Below are 23,050 nucleotides of genomic sequence, written 5' to 3'. Positions count from 1 at the left end.
AGGTCATGCAAAAATTAGCTTTGCGTTTGTATTTGTCAAATAGTAATTCTTTACTTGCCACTCCACCCATTTTTTCAATGAATAGGCCCTGGATAATATGCAATAAAGTTTCCATATTATGATAAATCCACTTAAAAAAAGTAACATATTTTTCTATATAAAATCCAATAACATTCATTTCCTGGGAAAAGTTCACAAAGAACATGACCCGCTATAAACAATACCAACTCCCCTTCCGCTCTTTCTTCTACATGTCAAGTCTCCGTTTGTCGATACAGCCCCCCTAGTACAATGAAACTCTTCTTCCATGGTAGAATGGAGCAAGATGATGTAATTGGCGCTACTTTACAAGAATATAAACCAAAACATTCAGTAGAAAACACTTATAAAATTTACTTTTCGAGACTCGTTTTGGCACAATCCTGACTCTGGCGCCCCGGGCAGTTGCGTGGGTTGTTCGGCCCTTGGTTCGCCCCTGAATATTTCATTCCAAATGCCACAACAATAAAAATGTTTTTTTTTAAATAATGGGCTTATTGGAACTAAGTTTTATTTTATTTAATACTTAAACAAATGGTAACAATGTGATGATGTGGTGATAATGTTAGGGGTGACAAGGCTTCACTTTGGTTTGGGTTTGAGGGAGAAGGAGATTATGGGGGCGCAGAAATGTTTTTCGCCTAGGGTATAAATTATCCTAGAGTTGTTCCTGGGTACGCCATGGGTATTTTCCCCGCGTTCCCCACACTTTTACCCCTGCTTATATGGCGAAAAAGAAACAGAGAATCTCTTCGCAGTGCATTCCAATAAATAGATACACTGTTAATTTTAGCTCTTGCATCAGCGGGTTGTGTTGCAAGTAAAACAAGGATTTTCCCTTAGGTGTAGAAGTACAAAGAGGCTAGCAGAAGAAGCAAGTTAGTCTTACTTTGATACGAAGACCAGAAACATTCTACAACGATGTAGTGTCCATAATTAGTACATTTATATTGCTAGTGCAATATACTAGCAGCGCAACAAACTGCAAGTGTACTATTGAAGAGGGTGTGTAAGAGGGAGGAAAAATACAGGAAAATCGTCTATAACCAGTGATCGAAGTGAGATGGTATGCGGTGATATGCCATACCGCCTCTGGTTTTTCAGTGATGAAGGCATACCATCTCTGGTTTTACAGTGATCAAGACATACGGTCAATAGAGAGTACCTTTAATAAACCCATTTTGACAAATAGCTTTGCACGTAAAAAGATTTTATTTCTTATGTAGAAATACTTTCTAACTTGACAACCCAGACATTTTTGTCATCATTTTCTTACCTTTTGTTTTAAAAATGTGTCTTCAAAGAAATTCATCTAGCTTATATTTTGATATGCCATATTGCATTTTCTTTATATATATATATATATATATATATATATATATATATATATATATATATATATATATATATATGTGTGTGTGTGTGTGTGTGTGTGTGTGTGTGTGTGTGTGTGTCATCTTGCCTTAATACATATAAATGCCATGGTTTTAGCAGGGGTAGGGTTAGGTTATCTGCTGTGGGGGCGGATCTTCCGGGGGTTTGGATTATCCCTTAGTCGAGTGAGGGATCCGTGAGTTTTCCCACAGGAAATTGTTAATATAAAACTCGGTTTTTGAACATTCTCGTGAATAATTCTCTATAATGCAACATAGGGGAATATTTTTATATTTTTTTTCAGAAGGTTGTTGGTTGGGATCAAAGTCTTTCCATGTTTGCCCCCCGTAACTATAGAGAAGTTTTCCCATGGTTTCAAACAGGACCGTCACGAGGGTAGTAAGCACCCGGGGCGAGAATTTCAAGGCGCCCTTCCCCAGCGTGTTATGAGAAACAACCATAGTTTATTCTGTACTCCTAGATTTAAATATGGAATGTAAGATAAAGAAGTTAGTATTACGTCATTTTTTAAAAACATTGAATGGCTTCTGTAGTTAAAACATAAAAGTTAATGAAAACATAGTTTTGAATTATTGAAATCAAGTGCAATTCTAAGCTATTTTGAAATTGATACACATTAACCAAGTAACAGCATAGAATATACAAATAACCAAGGTTTAAAAAAAAAAACTTCTCACAGAGAGCTGGAGAGAGTTCCAGTTGAATAATTCTAGACGATGTTATACATTACCGGTAATTTTCAAGTTTAATACCCTATCGAGAGTCCCCCAAAGGTCTAATCTAAGTCCTCTGTTATTTCTTCTTGTTATTAATGATATTCGTCTGTGTATTAAAGCTTCTCAAGTTCTTCTTTTTGCCGATAGTTTTAAAGTATACTCGAAAGTAAGTTCAATTGATGACTGTGAAACTTCAATAGGATCTACAGAGAGTTCAAATATGGTGTGATAAGAATAAATTAGTCCTGAATGTGTCCAAATGTAAATCTGTATCTTTCACGAGGAAAGAAAATCCAATTAACTTTACCTATACAATAAGTGGCACTTCCTTGTCTACCCCAAATACTATCAAAGAACTAGGAGTTATATTTAATAGCAAATTAACTTATGCTCACCACGTTGACGCAATAACGAGTAGTGCATATAGAAATCTAGGTTTAATTTATAGGATGCGGCAAGTTTCTACAAAGAATCAACATTTATAAGGTTATATTTTTTTTGTATGTGAGGTCAAAATTAGAATACTGTTGTACTGTTTGGTCTCCACATGTCACTAAATACTCTGATGCAATGGAAAATATACAGTTTAAATTTTTTAATATGCTTGCATACAAGAAAACCGGTTTCTACCCATTGTCCCCTATATAGACATAGTAACGAATTTTAATTTTCAAACTTTAGAAAAAAAGAGATGGGTGTTTGGTCTGTTGTTCTTACATAATTATTAAACGGTAAAATTCACTCTCCAGAATTATTTTCAGAAGTATTATTATGTGTCCCAACAGGTAAAACTAGAACAGCAAACATTGGGACATTCTATCGTAGGAAAGCAAGAACTAACATATTACATAAGTCACCTCTGTGGAGAATGTGTGCTTCATGTAATGAAACGATTATATTTCATGTAATAGATGTATTTAGTACAGGGATGCAAATAAGCAACAACATTTTACCAGCCCAAGAAAAATGCTACTAGCCCACATTCCACATCCAAATTGTGACTTTTACAGTTTTTACTGTTTTAAAGCTCGCCCGCGCCGATGAACCACTCGCCCCGGGTGAGTGGGCGACGATTATTTGCATCCCTGATTTAGTATGTCTGAAAACAAGTCCAAAGAATTGTCAGGCAATAACGTTTGCATAATTAAACGACGTATATTTGTGTATGTATAATAATGTATGTATAATAGTGTATGTTAGATAATTATGTATACGACACCATAATTGGGCATTATGCCTGTCATTATGATGTAAATAAATGAATGAATAAATAAATAAATAAAGTTTACTTAGTCGTGACCTGATCGTTATTAAAATATCTGAATTAGCATCAATTTAAAAAAGGAAACATTTACCAAGATAATCTGAATTCCTTGAATTTTGTTCATTTGTTGTCCCGGCGCCCCCCTGGTCGCCCCGCCCACGCGGTTGCCCTGGTTTCAAGCATTATGTAAACAAAAATGCAATCTTTTAGGCAACATACCCTCACTGCATTTCAATATTTAGAAAGCCTGTATGTCGAGTCAAGATCGTAATAAAATACACCACCTCTACTCTTTTTCCACTTCGAACACTGGCTATAACTCCTTCCTACATAGCGTTGTCATATTTTAAAATTAGAAAAGATGGGGATTCTAAACCGTAAGCACTGATGTGAATTTGTGTATTACAAAGAGTGACCTGAGATTCTTCGGACCATCTTTTTTAGTGATTTCTTTGTTAAGGAACACTTCCAATATACTTTTCTAACAAAACTAGAGTAAAGCAAATTTAGTTTTTCCCTTTAATATTTTATTACGTTCAACAAATGTGCGTCTCGAATTGTAAAGTAAGTATTATAGTAAGATATATGTAATTCTAAAGATATCTGTAAGACAAGTTTTCAAAAAAAAAAAAAAAAAAAAGCAAGCGAAAAAATATTAATAACGAATTTACTATAAAAATGCAAAGGATGCCGTAACTCAATTTGTAATCATTTCTGAATACTAGGTGAACATATAGCTCACAGCCTGAGCCCGAGCGCGAGTCCAAATTTAACTGTGCTCGCAATCGAGATTGACACAGAGATGTAGCGGTTTACATTGAATATAACCAAACTTAATTAACAAAGTCGTGTTAGATTTTTCTCCAATCCAAAAAGCGGGTGTTTTTTCGTGATTAAGAGATGATTAAGCGGGGGACAAGTATAGGACCTGAAAATCCGGTTGCACCAGCTAAAATCGGGTAATACCGCAACCCTATTCCTACACCACTAGCCGTCAGTAGAAATAAGCGGGGAATCTAGCTCGAGATGATTGACTACTGGAATCGGACGGCTGTAATTTGGGCATGGATTTCCAGTAATGAATTTAGCGAAATGATTTTCTAGAAAAGAGAGACTGAGCTTGCAACGAAATTAGGTGTGTGATAGGAATATCTTCGTTACGACATCGGGTGTTGAGCTGTCCACTCCTCGAAGATGGAGTCTCGTATCCAAAAACTTGGCTCCTTTCACTCTCAAGAAACCTTGTCGTCTGCTGGTCTCGAACCGTTATAAAAGTTCTCTCTTGTGGATCAAAATCTCATCCACCGGTCAGCTCCCTTAAGCGGAAATTTTCGGTCCTGTTTAACGACGGACCCAGGGGCTTGCCAACTATTACAAGTGAACCAACTAGCGAGCCCCAGACGTCACAAGAGGTCTGGTATGAGATCATGGGAGGAGTTAGGAAAAGTCTCTGGAACATATATTTCAAAACGCAAAACATAAATAAATAAAAACAATTACAATTACAAGATGCTGAATCAGCAAAACACAGAACAGTCGATCGCTGGTTCTTCAGGACAATAGTTCACATCTCGTTTGTTTCTTGTGTCACCATATAAACACACAATAACAATGCATAGGTCTCTGCCCTTTCCCAAAATACACTAAATCTCACAAAACACAAACAGCACGGACAAAAATACACGCATCACCTCGTTGTTCGCTGAAAAATATTCTATATACAAAATCAATCAATCAATTATAGTTCGGTCACTAACAGCCTCTAATGTGGCGCCAGCACCAACACACAGATCCCTTTACACTATGTAGTTTCTATAAATCTACATTTTTATCTACAGTAAATACATCGCAGAAGATTTATTATTTTAAAACAAGAAAAATGTCAGAAGCTCCCAGAACCATCCTTAAAAATTAATCGCAAGTCCATCTTAGAAAGAAGAGACCCAGCCTACCATAAAGTAGAAAGTCAAGGAAAATTCAGTATTTTAAATACTTGTTCATGGAAACACCAAGGAATCTTCTCCATCTAGAAATAATGTGAGTGACCAGTGAAACTGAGAAACGACAGTAACAAATAGAGCAGCGAATTCCAACTGGTAACCTGCGACACCTGTGACTTCCGCGATCGTAATGCGAATTATTGAGCTAACTATAAAATGTTCTATTACATTCAAATTGGTTAAATTCAAGTGACAATTGTGTAATCCGATTTGTGATAGTGTAGTGAATTTCAAATGTCACTAATTAATGTTGCAATACCTAAATTCAAAGTAATATTACCACACATATCAATAAAGTATAAATCTCTATTTTAAGGCATAACAGAATATAACTTGTTTGTCCTTTTCAGCATGATTAAATTAACTATTACACAGCACAATAATATTCATATTATTGAACTGCATCGGCACTAGAGAGACAATTAGAATCTGTCTTTGACATCGATTTCCCCAAATCTTCTGACCCGAACTCTGTGTTCCGAACCATATTGTCCAGCGGCTATAAAGTCAGTTTTGTTAGTATTTCCGAACCAACACTGAGACTGATCTCGGTAGTGGGATAAAACAAGTGACCTTCACTAGGATTGAACTCATAGCAGTTATATTTGGGCTAAGCCTGAACATGAACATACAGGATATAACCTCGTACAGTTATATTTGGCCAAGCTCGAACAGGGACATAAGGAATCGTACACAGGGCAGTTATATTTAGCCCCCTAACGAACAGGAACGATAAAGGAATCGAACCGTACTGTTATAACGTTGTATCCAAATTAAAATACCAACTACTTTTTTACAGGATATCATCAATTGAATTCAAAGTTTATTTATAGAAAAGCCATAAAACCTTTGGTAGAAGTGCTTGAAATCGACCATATACGAAATGGTACCACATAAATATAATACAAGACACATCAAATAATGAAATCTGATTTTCACGAAGCTTTGCACCCCTTGTAAACAATGCAGACTGCAGTGCAGAAATGTTGCCACCTAATTAAACAAAAAATGTTATATGTAATTTTGTGCTAAGAAATGAATAAACAAACTGAAAGGGAAAAGCCAATGAGATTAAAAATGAAATGGCATGGGCTTTTGATAGGAGAATCAAGAACCATTTTCTCTCGTTTGCAGTGGCGTACGCACTGCTCTCCTGAATCTTTGAACTATTATGTAAACGCAGACACACACCAGGAGGAAGAAGGGCAGAACGTTGCATTTCTTCTACCAGTGTAAATTACAACTAAAACTTACTATCCCCACTCCTCACGTTTCCTCTAGCTGAGAATCTACCTAAAATGTTTTGATTCAGAGCCACTATTACATGATGATTTAATGGTCCTACTAGCAGATCTATGGTTAGATGGATGGATTAAAGTTTATCGTCCCCTTCAACAATAAGGTTCTATGAGATTTGGACCTACAACCGAACGAGTGATCCTAGCTACATGAATTTCCTTCGGAAATCGAAGGCGGGTCTCCCGCCCGATGACGAGTATGCGGATCATATAGCCACAAAGGAGTTAATTATCAGATCTAGAAACATGTGCAGTTGTACTCAGAACTTTTATTCAAAATTGAGCTCTTGGGACGCCACGGTGGCTCAGTGGTAGAGGGTTCACCACTGGCACATGGGGTTCCTAGTTCGATTCCAGCTCGCGCCAAGTGAACCTTGTGGTGGACAAACACCGTGTGCGTGGGTTTCCTCTGGGTTATTCAGTTTCCTTCCACTTTCTTCAATCCACCATTTCATTCAGGTTTTCATTATCACCGTCTCCATTAGCCTAGCCTGCATAATCGTGGGACGTAAAAGATTTCATTTCATTTCATTTCGAAATTGAGCTTCTTGTACGTTTCCATTACAGGCGAGCGAGTGTTTGGAACAAGCAATTGTTCATTCTGCAAGAACTTGAGAACTACTGAATTTACTTATTTATTGAATAGAGAATTTATTATTTTATTTCCTTTGTTAAATGTAATAAAATACCTATAAAATATATTTTGAATCCTCGTGACTTATCCTTTCATTTGATGCCTGACAGGAAAGTTACTCCATAAACAAATATCAGTTATCAGGTTATGAAGACTCTATCCACATCTTATTCACCAAATTCCAAGAAACCTTTTAGATTCTACATAGGAATAAAGACACATTATTTAACATGCATATAGTACCTTCTCTTAATTTCACTGCAGCCAGAAAAAATAAGACTCAAAAGTTATGAACATTCTTATCCAATATTATAAAGTTCTTAAATGTTGAAGATTTCTTTGTACAGTACATTATTTCATTTCTGGCACCGAATATTTGGTTTTTGCATCTTTTAAATAGTAATTTATTCTGATCGCATTTTAAAAAGACAATATACAAATTATAACTAAAAAATTAGCCTCATATTACTTCGTAATGAATCACTAGAACAGGTTTTATCCTCTTTAACTTCTCTATTCCCTTCACTCACTCTCTCTCTTTCTTTATTTTTTAATTGACTATTTCCTCATCTCTAATGAAAAGTCAAACAAAGATCTGAAATACTATAAGGAACTTATTATCTTCAATAAAAACAGCTAGTACATTTGATTTCTCTTTTCCATTTTCTTAGCCCATTTTCATGAAATGACAACTGTTTGACAACCATTTTTTGTGAAAAACTGAAAAATAACTATGAGTTAGCAACATTGAAAATGAGACTAATAACAGTTCATTCTTCCATGAGCAAATAGTACACAACAAATACCATGTATTATGGTAATTAATGTATTGTTAAGGCACAGTAAGAACATTTAGGATCCGACTCAAAGTGTGTATCTATATAGGATCAAAATCTTGAACCAAAATCGAATTTGTAAGAAAAGAGTGTTACAACAAATGACAAAACACGCGAAGTGCGCGCCACAATTTAAAGATGTCGCCCAAGGAACCAGCAGGTTACCTGCAGCTCCGACTTATTCTGTTAAACATAAACAAGGCAAACCCGTAAGTGCAGAAGAAAAGCAAATACTTTATCAAACGATAGAAACGTTGTTCAATTCACCTGAAGAAAACTTAAGACTTATAATAGCTAATTTTCAAGTTCTCATACAATATTTATTTATTTACTTTGTAGTACTAAAGTTTTTATTCGTACATTCGTATGCTATACAATGTAAGAAAGCACATCAATATATAGAACTTAAGCGGGGGTGGGAAAGTATCATTTGTTTTTCATGAAAATGCGTAATGATTTGGGTAATGGATGAAAAATAAATAATCTCCCATAATGATATATATGCTTACTGTTACCAGCGCCATCTCTTTATCGTTCAGTTGATAATTTGATATAACTCATTGTAATTTCATCTATCATTACAGTTTAGAGCAAAATAGCAATGTTCAGTTCCCCTTAAAGGAGGGGGGCAGGGACGGCACTAAGGGTGGGCGAGGGTGGGCGACCGCCCACCCGATGAATGGCCGTGCCCACCCATCCGCCCACCCCAACAGAAGTAGAATAATGAAGATGACATCCTGTACTTCAAAACCAATAGGCATTACTATTGATTGTAATGTAATAGGTTCTAGGACCCTGTTTATCTGTGCAATGAACAACGATTTTATTTACAAACATAATTCCAGATACAGCTGAACGCCAATTTACACTGGAAAAAGCAGTCTTCACCCTAAAAGGGAACATTTCCTCTCATTTGAGAAAATTGAACCACTTGCACGCGTCATTTTGGATGTGATGTCGATAGTGTAGAGGTGGAAATGAAACTTCTCACGAAAGTTTTGAAACGTTACGAGGAGGACAAGCAATGCAAAATTACCTCCGTTTCTCAGTTTACTGAAGTGATGGATCGTTTCAAAATTGCTTTTCATGAAATTCACAAATTAGCCGTAATTGCTGTCACCATTCCTGTATCTAGTTCACCATGTGAACGTTCTTTCTCGTGTCTTAGACGGGTTAAAACATATCTACACTCTGTAAAGAAAAAATAGCGACACCTCAATTCTCAAGGTAACTGATACAGAAAACCGTAGTTGCGACCCGCTAGAAAAGAAATAGAAGGAAACAAACAGTGGGATAGTTCATTTGCGTTATATGTGATACTTGTGGTGTACAACGGCGCTTGCTAATTTTTTATGTAGCAATAATATTCTCTTCAGATGGCAGTGAGAGCACCTCGCAAGTTATTGTAGGAAGAATTCTGCTTTGAATTTGAGATGTGTAGGTCCAGGTAAATAGTATTTTGTGATTGTTCTTTGGTTTCTCAATGTTTGGACAGTGTCAAGTGGCAGTATTCTTGTCGTGCAGCGCTGTTTTTGTTTGATATTGTTGATATATATATATATATATATATATATATATATATATATATATATATATATATATATATATATATATATATATGGACTGTAAACAAATAAGGTGTGTAAGAAATGTGATTTGTCGCCATGTAAACAAGGCATAATTCTTACTTTGCTCAGCTACGGTAAATCTCGAAGGGAGATGGGTGGATACTCAAAATCCCAAGAGTAATTCACAAGCAAAGACAGCATAACAATCGTCCCTTCGTCAATAATATGATACAGAAAAGAAAGCATCAACCACAGCAGATGGCCAAGTAAAATCAATACCATTGCATAATGAAGGAATAGTTCCCGACAACTCGCTTCTCTAATTTGTGATGACCTGGAAACTGCAGTTACTCGTACAGATGTATTGTCTTTACTGTATGAAGAGAATGTTACGAAGAAGAAACTTCGTAAGAACCTGAAACTGACAAAATCACAGAGGGCATCAACACGTAGGTTTGGGAGCCGATATGCAACTTGGACTTAAGGCAACTGAAAACACGTCAATTTCTCCGCCAAAAAGAAGTTTAGAATAGTGGCAAACGATTATAGTGTGAAGTTGTGGATACGCACGAGCGTGGAACTTGACAAGGATTGCATTTAAGAGGTGCAAATATTCAGTCACTGAGTGATGGTGTGGCTTTGCTTCACCGCTACAGCTGTCAAAACGATTGATATATGTGAAGGGTCAGTTGATGTACGAAACTATTTTCAAATTCTGATACGTAAAGTTTTTACAACAGTTAAAGATTACTTTTGTGAAGCAAATATGAACTATTTCGTTTTCCAGGACGATAATGCTTCATGTCACCGAGCGAAAATCGTTAATACGTGGTTCAAGAATACGAGTATTCAGAAATTCATGTGGCCTCCAAACTCACTTGACATGAATCCAATTGAAAATGTGTGAATCAATATGAGCAGAAGATTGAATAGACAATTATCTCTTATAGAATGGAAATCACGGAACAGGTATTCCGTGTGTGATTCTACGAAATCGACGCTGGATTTTGCAATAACCTTGTTACCAACATGCCTGGATGATTCGCTACACTGCAGAAAGCCCCTGTTGGACATACAAAATACTAGTTTGCTGTATTGTACTTCCTGATGTTTCTACACAATATATCTTACGCTTAATATATCATTTTTTTGTTTCGTCTGCTCTTGTTGACCTTTCTTATTTTTATGTGTAACCCTTTCTATAAGCGATCTGGTACAAAACACACATAGCTACTTACACATGCATATAAATTAATTATATTAATCTCAATAACCTAAATAGTGGCCCCGCGTAGCGTAGTCGCTATCGCTCTCGTGTTCGGTGCGAGCGGTCCCGGGTGCGAGCGGTGGGGGCACTCGGTCGAAAAATTGTAAAAAAAAAACGCTTTTTCAGGCCAGCCACCCTGTATGAGGTTTTCCTGGGTGTTCCTCATTCACACCAGGCAAATGCTGGGTGGTACTTAACTTATAGGTCCCAGGCCGCTTCCTTCCTTCCCCAATCCTTTCTTCCTTCCCTCTCCCCGGATAATGTGATCCCCGAGGGACATCATCCCTCAAACGTGACGGGCTAAATGGCCTTAGATCCGAAAGCTCAGAAATCTAAATCCCCCCTCAATAACCCAAATCTCTGGCGCAAGTATTAAGGATGAACTGCTCATTGAGAATATGCATTGTAATGTCATCAGGAATTCATGTAAAAAATAATTTGTTTCCTTTCAGTAGAAAGAAAACTTGTAATGATTATTGCTGTAGAGAATGTGGTAAAATTATTCAATGTTGGACATAACAATCAACGCAATGTACTCCATTAAAGTGCAGGTATAAAAGTTTATTGTAAGCTTGTTCGTACTATGTGATCAGCCCTTCACAGGCCCGTAGCCAGCCCGGTGAAAGTTAGGGGGGGCCCGATCCAAAAATATTATAGTTCATCACCAGATTATAGCTCATTTGCAAGCCTGTGAAAATTTTAGAGGGGGCCAGTAAAAATTTAGGGGGGCCCTCGACTCTCCTGGATACGGGCCTGGCCTTCATAGTTTAAAATACATTGTTATTTCTGTGGATCATGGTGAAGTTTTGTTTATTGCTATTTACTTCTTTATCCAATTTATAATTGTTTTATTTTTTTTTTCAACTTCAGTTTCAATTTTAAAGATTTCTGTGTAAGGTATGATCAAACAATTATGCTGTCGAATTCCCCTATTCATTTAGTAACATAAATCTTTGCTGTTGCATATAGAGATCACATCAAAATATCTAATGTGCAGAAATTAAGAATATACGAGAGAAAATATAAATGATTTATATTTTTTCTCTTGCTTTTTTGTAATAAATGCTTCAAAAATAAAAAATGTTTGCAATAGCCTATTTTATTCTTGTTTTACTTTACTTACTTATTGTGTATTTTATGACATTAACGAAAGGTAGAGTATTATCTGTTAGTCTGTGTTGTTTGAACATTCTTTTATTTCTATGCATTCATGTGCATTTTTGGAGGGAGAGAAGGTAAAGCTGTCTTGAACTTCATCGACTACACAGTACACACCGTTATTATTGTTTAAAAAACTGGAAGTAAAGGTAGTGTGTCTGCTACGCGGAATTCGGTAGATCGAGCATATAGCCACGAACTCCCGCAGCCCATCCTAAATTCTGCATTTCTTCAGTCCCACGAGGCGAATGCCAGAATTGTACCTTATATAAGGCCAAGACAGCTGTTTTCCACATCCTTGTCCCTCCCCTATTTCAGTCTGAGCCTTAGCTAACTAGAGAGTTTAAAGATTGAAGCTTAATTATTGTCAAAAAAAAAAAAGTGTCTACATTGCCCAGTTCTTATTTCCATTGTCCGCCCACCCAGCAACTAGGTCCGCCTTTTTCCGCCCACCCCATCAAACGTTTCTGGCGCCGTCCCTGGAGGGGGGATTATATAGTATTGGGTATTTTGCCCTGTATCACGGCAATGGTGTGAGAGTGAGACGAGTAATGCACATCGCAGTAGCAGAAATACATGTACGTGCTGCAGCAGTAATATTGCGGGAAACGGACGAAGCAATTTCCTCTTCGCTAATCAGCAAATAGTCGTACGCGCAGTGATACAACATCAAGTTACGCGGTTTGTTTTTGAAGCGTGCAAAGGACTGTGAAAAACGCTCTAGTATTCTCGTGCATTGTATACTTAAATACAACTATATGAAAGAGTAAAAACATTGTGTATATAGTCCTACCTCTTGCCAATGTTTGGATCTCTGATTCCCAACTTCAATTAAAATCTACGTTTTATAGTTTAGCATAAACGTTACATTCTTACCTTACACATAATCTTATTCTCATATAGTTTCCTCAAAAAAGTTTTACATCAACGCAAACAATGCATAAGGTATAAAATTATCGATACAAAACAATTGTATCTATCAATCTTTTGTCAAAGTGATTTAAATGTTTATAAAACAACTCAAAGAAAGGCTTACGTAATAAAGCATTGTTGTGCACAATAAGAAATGAGCAATCGGCTAATGCGTTCAGCTGTTAACAAAGGTTGGTGATTCGAGCGCATCCTGGGGCAAAAGTTTAAATTATCCTCACTATATTAATTCGAAAGTGTAATAATGTAGTCATTATCAATGAGCTCAAACTAAAAACATTCCATAAAACACTTCAGCTATGACCTTCGCCTAGATCAATAGTCAGTACTGAAATCATTTCTAACTCTTAACTCCTCTCGCTATATTTTTTCCACAGCACCCTCTATCACATAACGTAAATAAGTTTTTCAGCCCTGCAATTATCAGCAATTTCTCATTGAATTCCTTACAAACAAGTGATTATCCTCTAGTCTTAGTTATAGAGTACATGCTGGCTAATTGGTAGAGCGATTACTTCTGTTTCGATTCCCGATCAAATAAGTTTATGGTGGACAACAAATTCGTCCGTTGGTTTCTGGGATACTCCGTCTTCTCCCACATTCTTATTCCACCGATTTTTAAAATTTAAAACAATAGCCTGAAGAAAACAATCAAGGAACGTTAAACTTAAATATTTTATTAAGTGCTTAGTTGTAACCTTTCGTGGGATTCCTCGTTCAATTCTTGGTGAGAGTACGGGATAAGACGAATATTTCTGTAATCATACTTTTTAATCAGTATGTGGCTATCCAACTAATCTACTAAGGTAATGATTATCCTGTAAAACATTTATTCAGTTCATATGTAGTAGCGAGTTTTTACCACTCACAAACATATAAAATTTCCCGCTAGAAATAAAAGAACTCTGATTTCAAAGCATAATCCATATGACGGTTGGCTGTCCAAACTAATAAACTGAATATCATGCAAGCAAAACATTTTTCAAAAGTAATGGAAGTTCTGGTAAAATTACTGATGTGTTCCTATATCTTTTCACACACCCTGCAAGACATGTACATAGTAAATACAAAGTTTTAAGTAGTAAAATTCATGCTTGACTTGACATAATTCATAACGTAGCTATTATTTTGAACACAAGTTCCATTATTTAGTAACAAAGTTATGAAATTCAAGTCTTATACTTTAAATGTATATGGATTGATGCTGTAAATAAACTGTAACGCACCTTGTATACTAAATAAAATAAAGCATATAACCTAACAAAACAAAATGCTTATCTTTGAAAAAATTCACCCTCCAAATATCTAAAATACAATTTCCGTTTCAAATACATTCACCCTATATATACAATATCTATTCTTATACAATCATGACATGAAATCTGTACAGTGTGGGGATTAAGTTCGTGAACATGTCTTCTGAGCATTTTTGACCTGATTGCTCATTGGTGGAGGTTACATATATTAATTAATGTTGTGATACACACGGTAACTTGTCAATTAAAAATTAAAATCTAAATAGCACAAACCCTAAAGTAAACTAAAATCGTATGGTCTCCGCAATTAGTAAAATATATTATTAACTGCATTATACCTAGGTACATATCAGTTAATTACAAAAGTGATCTTTCCGATTTTAAATAATAGAACGTACAGTAAAATTGTTTACATCTACATGGTAATCGTAGATATTTTTATAAAAAGGCCTTGTGTCCATCTTAAACATAAATTAAACATAACTTTCTTACAAGGCTGTCTAATTCTTTATTATAAATTAACGAGAAATGTTACAGTTTCGAAAGTATATCACTTCCTTCTTCAGATTACTATTCCAACTGAAATCATAGATAACATAACATAATTTGTTATCTCTACCAATCAAGAATCATTTCTTTTTTCAATTTTTCATTAAAATTCAAAATCTATGCCCATTGTTGTGACCATTTTAAACTCTTAACCAGTGGCGAAGGGTGATAGTTTCAAGAGGGTAGGCCCAATGTTCTACTACTAATAATAATAATAATAACGGTAATAATAATAATAATAATAATAATAATAATAATAATAATAATAATAATAATAATAATAATAATAATAATAGTAAAATGAAACAGATTAGACGTAAATATTTTACTACAGAAATACAAGAAGACGAATTCACATAAATTTAATGCAACTGTAGTTCATCGACAGCACTTATTCGATCCGGATCTCAATTTTCATAATGAAATTGACGTATGTGACTCATAGATGATCTTAAATCGTCATATGCAATTTAATTGTTTTAATTGGCATGATCGGGTGAGGAAGATGGACTATCACATTATCTGTGCTTCACAAGAAACATATGTTGTTTAGTCTACATGTACTGACAGAAACTCTGCTTGTAAAATTTTGTCTTTAATTATATTGTTCAAAACACATGACAAGCATTGAATCAAAATATTTTGTGTCACTTAATTCCCCTTTGAAAACAGAATCAGACTTAGCTCTTTATTTCAACAACTACAAATATATATATTGGTACCAATGCACGCAGAACTCTCTTATTCTCTGTTTATTCTATTTTCAACACAGGCGTTAGTTTTCGTTCCTTAATAATACATTAATTTTCAAAAGACCACTGACATAGAAGGTTCTTTAATAGGAATTATATTACGTATATTCATATTCTCCACGTCCTTTTCTATCATTCACTTTTGCAAATGTAAGAAAAAAATCACTCACAATATCTCAAAAACATACACTCTTTCTAATGAATTCAACGAGTCTGATTTCGTACAGGTTTGCGCCAACGCAACGGAATAAAGGGGCATTAGTTTGCGATAATAGGCGTAGAACCTTTAGAATTTCTTGTTCCAGGTTTTGCGTTGCGTTAGAGTCCGCAAAATTAAACAAAGTTGGAACGGAATGAAGCCCACGTTATCTTGCTCTTTTATTTGTTTGATATATCGAATCGAAATCGAAGGTCTCGAGAGAAACTAGTAGGTAGAAACGAAAGTCGATAAGCGCTGAGGCCGGTCTCTTTCGCAGGTTATACGCTGGTGAACAAAACGTCATTTCCAACACGTTCTCTCGCGGGATTTTCTGAGTAGCTTGGCTGTAGTTCTACTGCCGTCTGAGACACTGCTCGGTGAGCCTCCTAGCAGTGGTGCCAACCACGTTTTTTTATCGATTTTTTTCAACTTAGAAAATATCATGCATTCTGTGCAAGGAAAATTAATTAATTATAAATTACTAGCAGCGTTCACCCCGCTTCGCTGCGGTCACCCCGGAACGCAATAAACTTTGTTACTTAGATAATTTTTACTTTTTCGCTTTCAAGTGATATGATAAAAACCATAGAAGATTGCATTAAATGTTAACATTATATCGCCTGTCATTTATGTTAACCCGCCCCGCTTCGCTGCGGTCACCCCGGAAGTTTTCGCTTTCAAGTGATATGATAAAAACCATAGTAGATTGCAGTAAATGTTAACATTATATCGCCTGTCATTTATGTTAACCCGCCGAGTGACACGGTCATGCGGGTTGCATATAAATACGTTTATTTTTACCTATGATGAACTAACAAAGGATTTGTACGTTATGGACACTTGAATGGTCAATTATCTCAAGACACTGGTAATTAAAAATTAAAGTGATATGATAAAAACCATCTAGGGTCCAAATCCTAATAACCCCCCAAAAATAAAAGAAATTGGTTCAGCCGTATTAGCGTGATGAGGTAACAAAGGATTTGTGCGTTCTCTTTTATATATATAGATAATTTCTGAAAGTAAATGAGTAGGCCGGGACTCAGGGCCTCTTACCGCCCTTCGCCACTGCTCTTAACAGAAATAATACTTGTTAATTAATCTTTATATTTCTTTTAACATATATATTTATGTTGTTTTATTATATTTAGAAAGTACGCATAAATTTACATTTATTTACAATATGTTATAGCATATTTGTTCCAAAATAAACATCGGACAGCTTGACAATATCTTTCGGGTCTTTAACGATTTTGAGCAACAAAGTAAAATCTGTAGATAATGTTGCTACCACTCCCAAATTTACCGGCATTAGCAATGACTTCCTAGAATTTATATTTATCCAAACTGGATTCAAAACATTCTTCATGAACATAGTCAAAGTGGTTGTCAGCCTCCTAGGATGTCTCTACTTCCGTCTTATTGTGTGTTATAGAAGAAAAATCTCGTCCAGTTCTTTACCAGGAGGTAATGTGCCTAAGATCGATGACACATTCCCGCGCTGGATGGCGATGCTGATACGTTGGAAAAGGAATGCAGTAGCTCGGGGGTCACCAGTTTTGATTGCTATTCGATGACCAACCTCATTAATGAAATTAGATCCTTCGTGACCCCAAGACCCACTAGTTTCTATTGCTACTGTTACAAACCAATATTTGTCCAATAGGTTTGAGTATTTTAGTCTTTTGTCTGATTCTCTGTGAGCGGCGACGAGACCTGCCTGAATTGAAGAATGGGATAAGTTGGAAGGAGCAAACGTATCGGAACATGTGAAATCCCAGACTAGTGCCTTTCCATTTTTCCACGGTACCAAAGTCATGCCATCAGGCCTTTTACCATCAGAGCGGCAACAACCATTTGGTTCTTTTATTGAAGGAACTCCCGCTGAAACGATATTTATGTTATCTATGATTTCAGTTGGAATAGTAGTCTGAAGAAGGAAGTGATATACTTCCGAAACTGTAACATTTCTCGTTAATTTATAATAAAGAATTAGACAGCCTTGTAAGAAAGTTATGTTTAATTTATGGTAATCGTACAGTTATAACGTTGTATCCAAATTAAAATACCAATTATTTTTTTTTACAGGATATCATCCATTTAATCCAAAGTTTATTTATAAAAAGGTCAAAAACACCTTTGGTAGAAGTGCTTGAAATGGACAATATACGAAATAGAACGAAATCTATCTTAAAATACATGAGCATAATCATGATAATTGCTATTCCAAAATCACCAGGATTGACAAGACTCCTCAGTATTGTCTCCTAAGTGATCCATAACTAGCAGATCACTGAAAAATGTATACTGTCTAACAAAGATTACTTGAAACATAAAACTTCCAATACAATAGGAAAACTATTATAATATTATATTAAAGATGTATCATACTTACATTGGTGGTAGATATCTAGCTACTTTTAAGTTGAACGAGTAGCATAATCCCATCTCTGTCATCACCTCCTGGATTGTGTCGTTAATTTTTACCATTGCTAAACTAATAGCCTCCAGTTTGTGAAGCAGCTGGAAAGAATATTATCATGAGCTACAGTAAACATAAAACACTTAGACTGGACTCCATTTGGTACTCAGCAATGTCTTCATTTTGTAAATTATGTTTTGCAGTGAGTTGTGTTTGTGTGGTAGGGAGGAAGAGAAGGATGAGAGGTGACATGATTATTACGTGGTGATTACGTAATGTGATATATAGGGGAGGAAAGAGCTACGTGAGAAAATGGCAAATGAAATAGGATGTCGTCATATGACGTCATAGGATGGATGCTAAGTGAGTCCGTGTATGAGTAAAACATTCTGTTAGCTGTACTGAGAAGATACAATCAAAGATGGCGTCTTTTCTGACTTCATTAGTTAAACTTAACATTACTACGTTGGTATTGGTTACGAAATTGAGTGATTTGAAACTTGATCAACCACACAGAATCATAAACTGTAAAATATTAATTGATGTGGAAAGGAGGCATGTGAAACACTGCAATAAGGGCAGAGAGTGATTTGACCTAATCGCTATCAAAAAGTGGAATCAGATAATGGAGCATTAATTTCATATTTGTTAAGTGGTTATGTTGCTTTACAAAGTTAAATTTGTCTAGAAGTAACATGCGCCATTCGGAATTCATACAATTGCTGTTGTTAAAAGTGTCCAATGAACATATATAATTAAGTTTAAACATAAATTTTCTTCTTCTTTGTGCGTACGCAGATATTAGTATGAGCGGTGAGTTATTCTGTGCTAAATATTTGCTGTACTAATATGTCTACGAGTGTGTCTACCGTGGCAACTAAGAAAGATCATTTGTTGAGTGTGCGATATGATTCAAATTCTACGAAAAGCAAGTTAATTTCTGTTCGATTGGACAATGATTGCCAAAGGACTTCTATTCGAAGTTCAGTTAAATTTAGTAGATTGAGAAAAGCTTTTGAATTTAGCACCATTTGTTACTAATTATTAGAATTTGGAAGTGGTAATAAGATTTCAACGATGAGCAGAACTCGCCGTTCTATCGCAAGTGTTGCCGAACACAAAAAGAGTGTATCCTTTTGGAAAGTCAGTGCTAGAGATACTGTTTCTATGATTAAAGTAATAGATGCCGGAACCATAAAATAAGGTGTTATATGACAATATATACAAATTGTTTTCAGTTCGGAAGATACATACACGGTGTATGTAATGATCACTATTTTCTGGAACAACAAATTCTACAGGTGCATTACCAGCTAGAAAAGTGATTGGTTTATAGCCAAATAACATGATCGTCTACTAAAACTAATTTACGTTGGCATCGACGGAAAAAGACTAGTTTACTTTCCACACATTCATACGACTGATTGTGTAAGCAAGCTATGATCATTCAAAGATGAGTCTGATTGTCTTCTCTTCTTGTAAGACTTATTTTTCTTTGTTTTGTGTGTACTTTTCCTCTTCCTCTTGTCTTGTTTCTCCTCCTCTCCTTATTGACGTTCAGTGATGAAAGATTGAAGATGAAATAATTAGCAGTTCTTCTATTTCTTCGTTGATATGCACATTCTAATATAGGAGTAGTTTGAGTTTATTTGTAGCGTTTTGTTGTAAGATGGTCTTTGCTTCTTCCATATGTTAATTAAAGGACTCCTTAACAGGTTCATTATCAATGATTATGTCATTAATGACACTTCTTCCAATTATTAATAATTTCTTTCTTACAATTTTTAGCAACTTGTTTCATTAAAGAACAACTGAATGAATAATTCTGCTAGAAAATTTCCAATACCATGTCAAGATTGATAAGGTAGTCAACATAAACATTTATAATTATAGAATGAGCTTGTTTGTGATAGTATTATAAATATGGGTTATTGATTTTGTTTTTGTTGTCCCACTAGGCATAAATATAATTTGGTGCACACAGTTTGGAAGGTAAATACCAAAGAAAAACCAGTATTGTCTCTTATAGAAATGCAGGAAAGAATAAACGACCAAAATGGTCATTAGTTTCAATAGTGTTATTGATTGTTTAATTCTGTCCCGCACTTTATATATTCTCATGTGCTCAAATTGATGCAACTTCACTATAGATACATAATGTGGAGGATTAATAATTTCTACAGCATCACTTCGAAAAATATTATTTACAGGATCCATGCTTATTATACGTAATAATGGTATTATGGCATCTCGAACAATTACAGATTGAAAAATATTATAGTATATATGCACTGCAGACGGAAGTCCTAAACGTATTTCTTGCAAATCTGGTTTCGACTCAAATCTCAATATAGTACTAACACTAACTGATAATAAAACTAACAAGTTTTTATCCTTAAAAAGACGCCTCAAGAAACAAACATTATTTTTACTCGTTACGAAATATTATATAGGAAACATTTTTTTTCATTTTTCTTGTCAGTTTGTTGTGTGTATTAATAATTTTAATTAAATCGTAGATATCAGTATAAAAATGATGATAAAATTCAATGAATACAATGAATTTTCAATATCCTCTTTTCACGAATTTCCGTTTCTCAAAGTTTATTAGTGTATGTTGTAGGGTGAAATCTGGAAATAATCAATCGACCTATTACTTGAAGGAGTAACGTAAACATCACTATCAACCTTCATATTTTTCTTTAGGGAAAATATGGGTATTGAGGAATCTAAAGAAAACGCATATCCTTTCGAGAGAATAAAATTTTAGTGTCATCATGTTATCTGTGTTAAAAGTATTTGATATTGTGGTAGATTGTAATTCTTCTCTGAAAATAATCCATCAAATGATTCTTTATATAAACCTTCAATTTAATAAATAAGCGGATTTGTGAATATTACCTTTGCATTTTAGAAATTACTAATGTAAAATTTTGCATATGTCTACTTTCAAACCTACGTTTAATTTTATTAATGGGCATTGTGTAAGGAATTTTTATCTTTCACAAAGTTTACGTTCTTCATTGTTTTATTATCATATTGACTATGTCACACTTCTAGTAGATTTATCTGAGAAATATTTGCAGGTTCTATCTCAACCCAAGAAACACCAAGGGTGTCAATTTTAGCCACGAGTTTTTTCCTATGTAGTTTATACAGATTAATATGTATTCAGAATTTTCTGCCTTTTCTGTTATTGCTTCTTTTGATGAAAGGTTCATCTTCGCATTTTTTAAGTGGAATATACTGCATTGTTTTTTTTTTGTAACAAATAATAATAATAATAATAATTCATGTTTCAGATACGAGCATAGTCTTTCTAGGGTTAATGCTTGAATAATATCATTTGTTGTACACTTTCACAAGAAGTGGTAACACATTCAGATAATGATAAGTTTGATATTTTCTAAAGTACTTCCACATTTTCTGTTTGAGAGTCCTGTAAAAACGTTCAACAACATCCTTCCAATACATCTTGATATTTGTTGTAATCTCATTTACATTTCTTTTCTTTGAAATGCTTTTCTTTTATCTTATTAGTGAAAGTTCTCTTATCTGTTCGAAATATGATTACTTGTCACTCTTTGAAAAGAATTTTAAATGCTTTCATTACATCATTTATACTTTAGATTTTAACAGAAGACCCCAAGTATATCAGCTAAACACATTAATCAATGTAAGAGTGTATGAAGAAATTTAAGATCAATAATATTATTTTCACATTGGTCATCTATATTATTCACAAGATAGACACCTTTCTTATTTTCACTTTTCTTGTCAGTTTGTTGTCTGTATTAATAATTTTAATTAAATCGTAGATATCAGTATCGTAGATATAAAAATGATTATAAAATTCAGTGAATATAATGAATTTTCAATATCCACTTTTCACGAAATTCCGTTTCTCCAAGTTTATTAGTCTATGTTGTAGGTGATATCTGAAAATAATTCATCGACCTATTACTTGAAGGAGTAACGTAAAAATATGTAACTTTCTTAAATTGTACTTACATTGGTTTGTGTACATTGTTTTACTAACAACATTTTTAAGAAAGTTACTAGAATTTTCCATACTTTTACAGTAGAAAACACAGCAGGATGTGAAGGATATAACAAATTTTATTTAACTGTATATTCATGCTTTATACGTTGACAATACCGGACGTCCTGTACTCGTTTCCTTTTTCAAAAGAAGAGGACACTTTTCTTCTTCCTTCTTCACTTCTTATGATGAAAATGATTTCGCGGGCTGTTTTTGTACGATAGTGATGGCGATTATGCCTTATTTCGTTGTAAAATATCTGTTAAATGTTTTGAATTTCCAATAAAATCTTGCGGAGTGTTAGCGGAGGAAAGATAATTACAAAATCTTTCCCACATGATGATATTACTGTGTTTTCTTGGTCGAGACATACAGCAAATTAAATCTACTATCTGAGATTTTTTGATGTAAACAGTTCCTTTATCATTTCACGTTATGTTATCATTTTGTCTTAATCGATTTAGCAATTGAAGACTTTGGTACAAAAATAGGTTAAGTCAAAAAATGGAAATGTAAAGGAGGTAGCTTCACAACGGTTCACACTCATCCGATTTTTTCAAACTTGGCACATATTTAGTAAACCGAAAATAAATCGACACGTACTTTTTTGTTTCTTTCGGAAAATAGGTTAAGGGGGTAAAAGCCCCCTTTTCAAAAATGGGTCCTCTTGATTAAAAGGGCCACATTAAAGAAACAAAACTCTGCCGATGCAAAGATGACTTCAA

At 34.7% G+C, this 23,050-nt stretch overlaps 1 protein-coding gene across 4 annotated transcripts in view; it reads right to left on the bottom strand.

Annotated features, from left to right (window-relative positions):
- Positions 1–23,050, bottom strand: part of LOC145673430 (uncharacterized) — a 573,733-nt gene that overhangs the window by 522,337 nt on the left and 28,346 nt on the right. For all 4 annotated transcript variants that reach the window (XM_081743127.1, XM_081743130.1, XM_081743129.1 and 1 more), the window contains exon 2: positions 18,257–18,384. In XM_081743127.1, the coding sequence (XP_081599253.1) occupies positions 18,257–18,384 (128 nt within the window). The remainder of the gene's footprint in view (positions 1–18,256; positions 18,385–23,050) is intronic.

Source organism: Thermobia domestica, chromosome 16, assembly GCF_964235325.1.
Source record: "Thermobia domestica chromosome 16, izTheDome1.hap1.1, whole genome shotgun sequence".
NCBI lineage: Eukaryota > Metazoa > Arthropoda > Insecta > Zygentoma > Lepismatidae > Thermobia > Thermobia domestica.
This window is presented reverse-complemented; position numbering and strand designations above follow the sequence as displayed.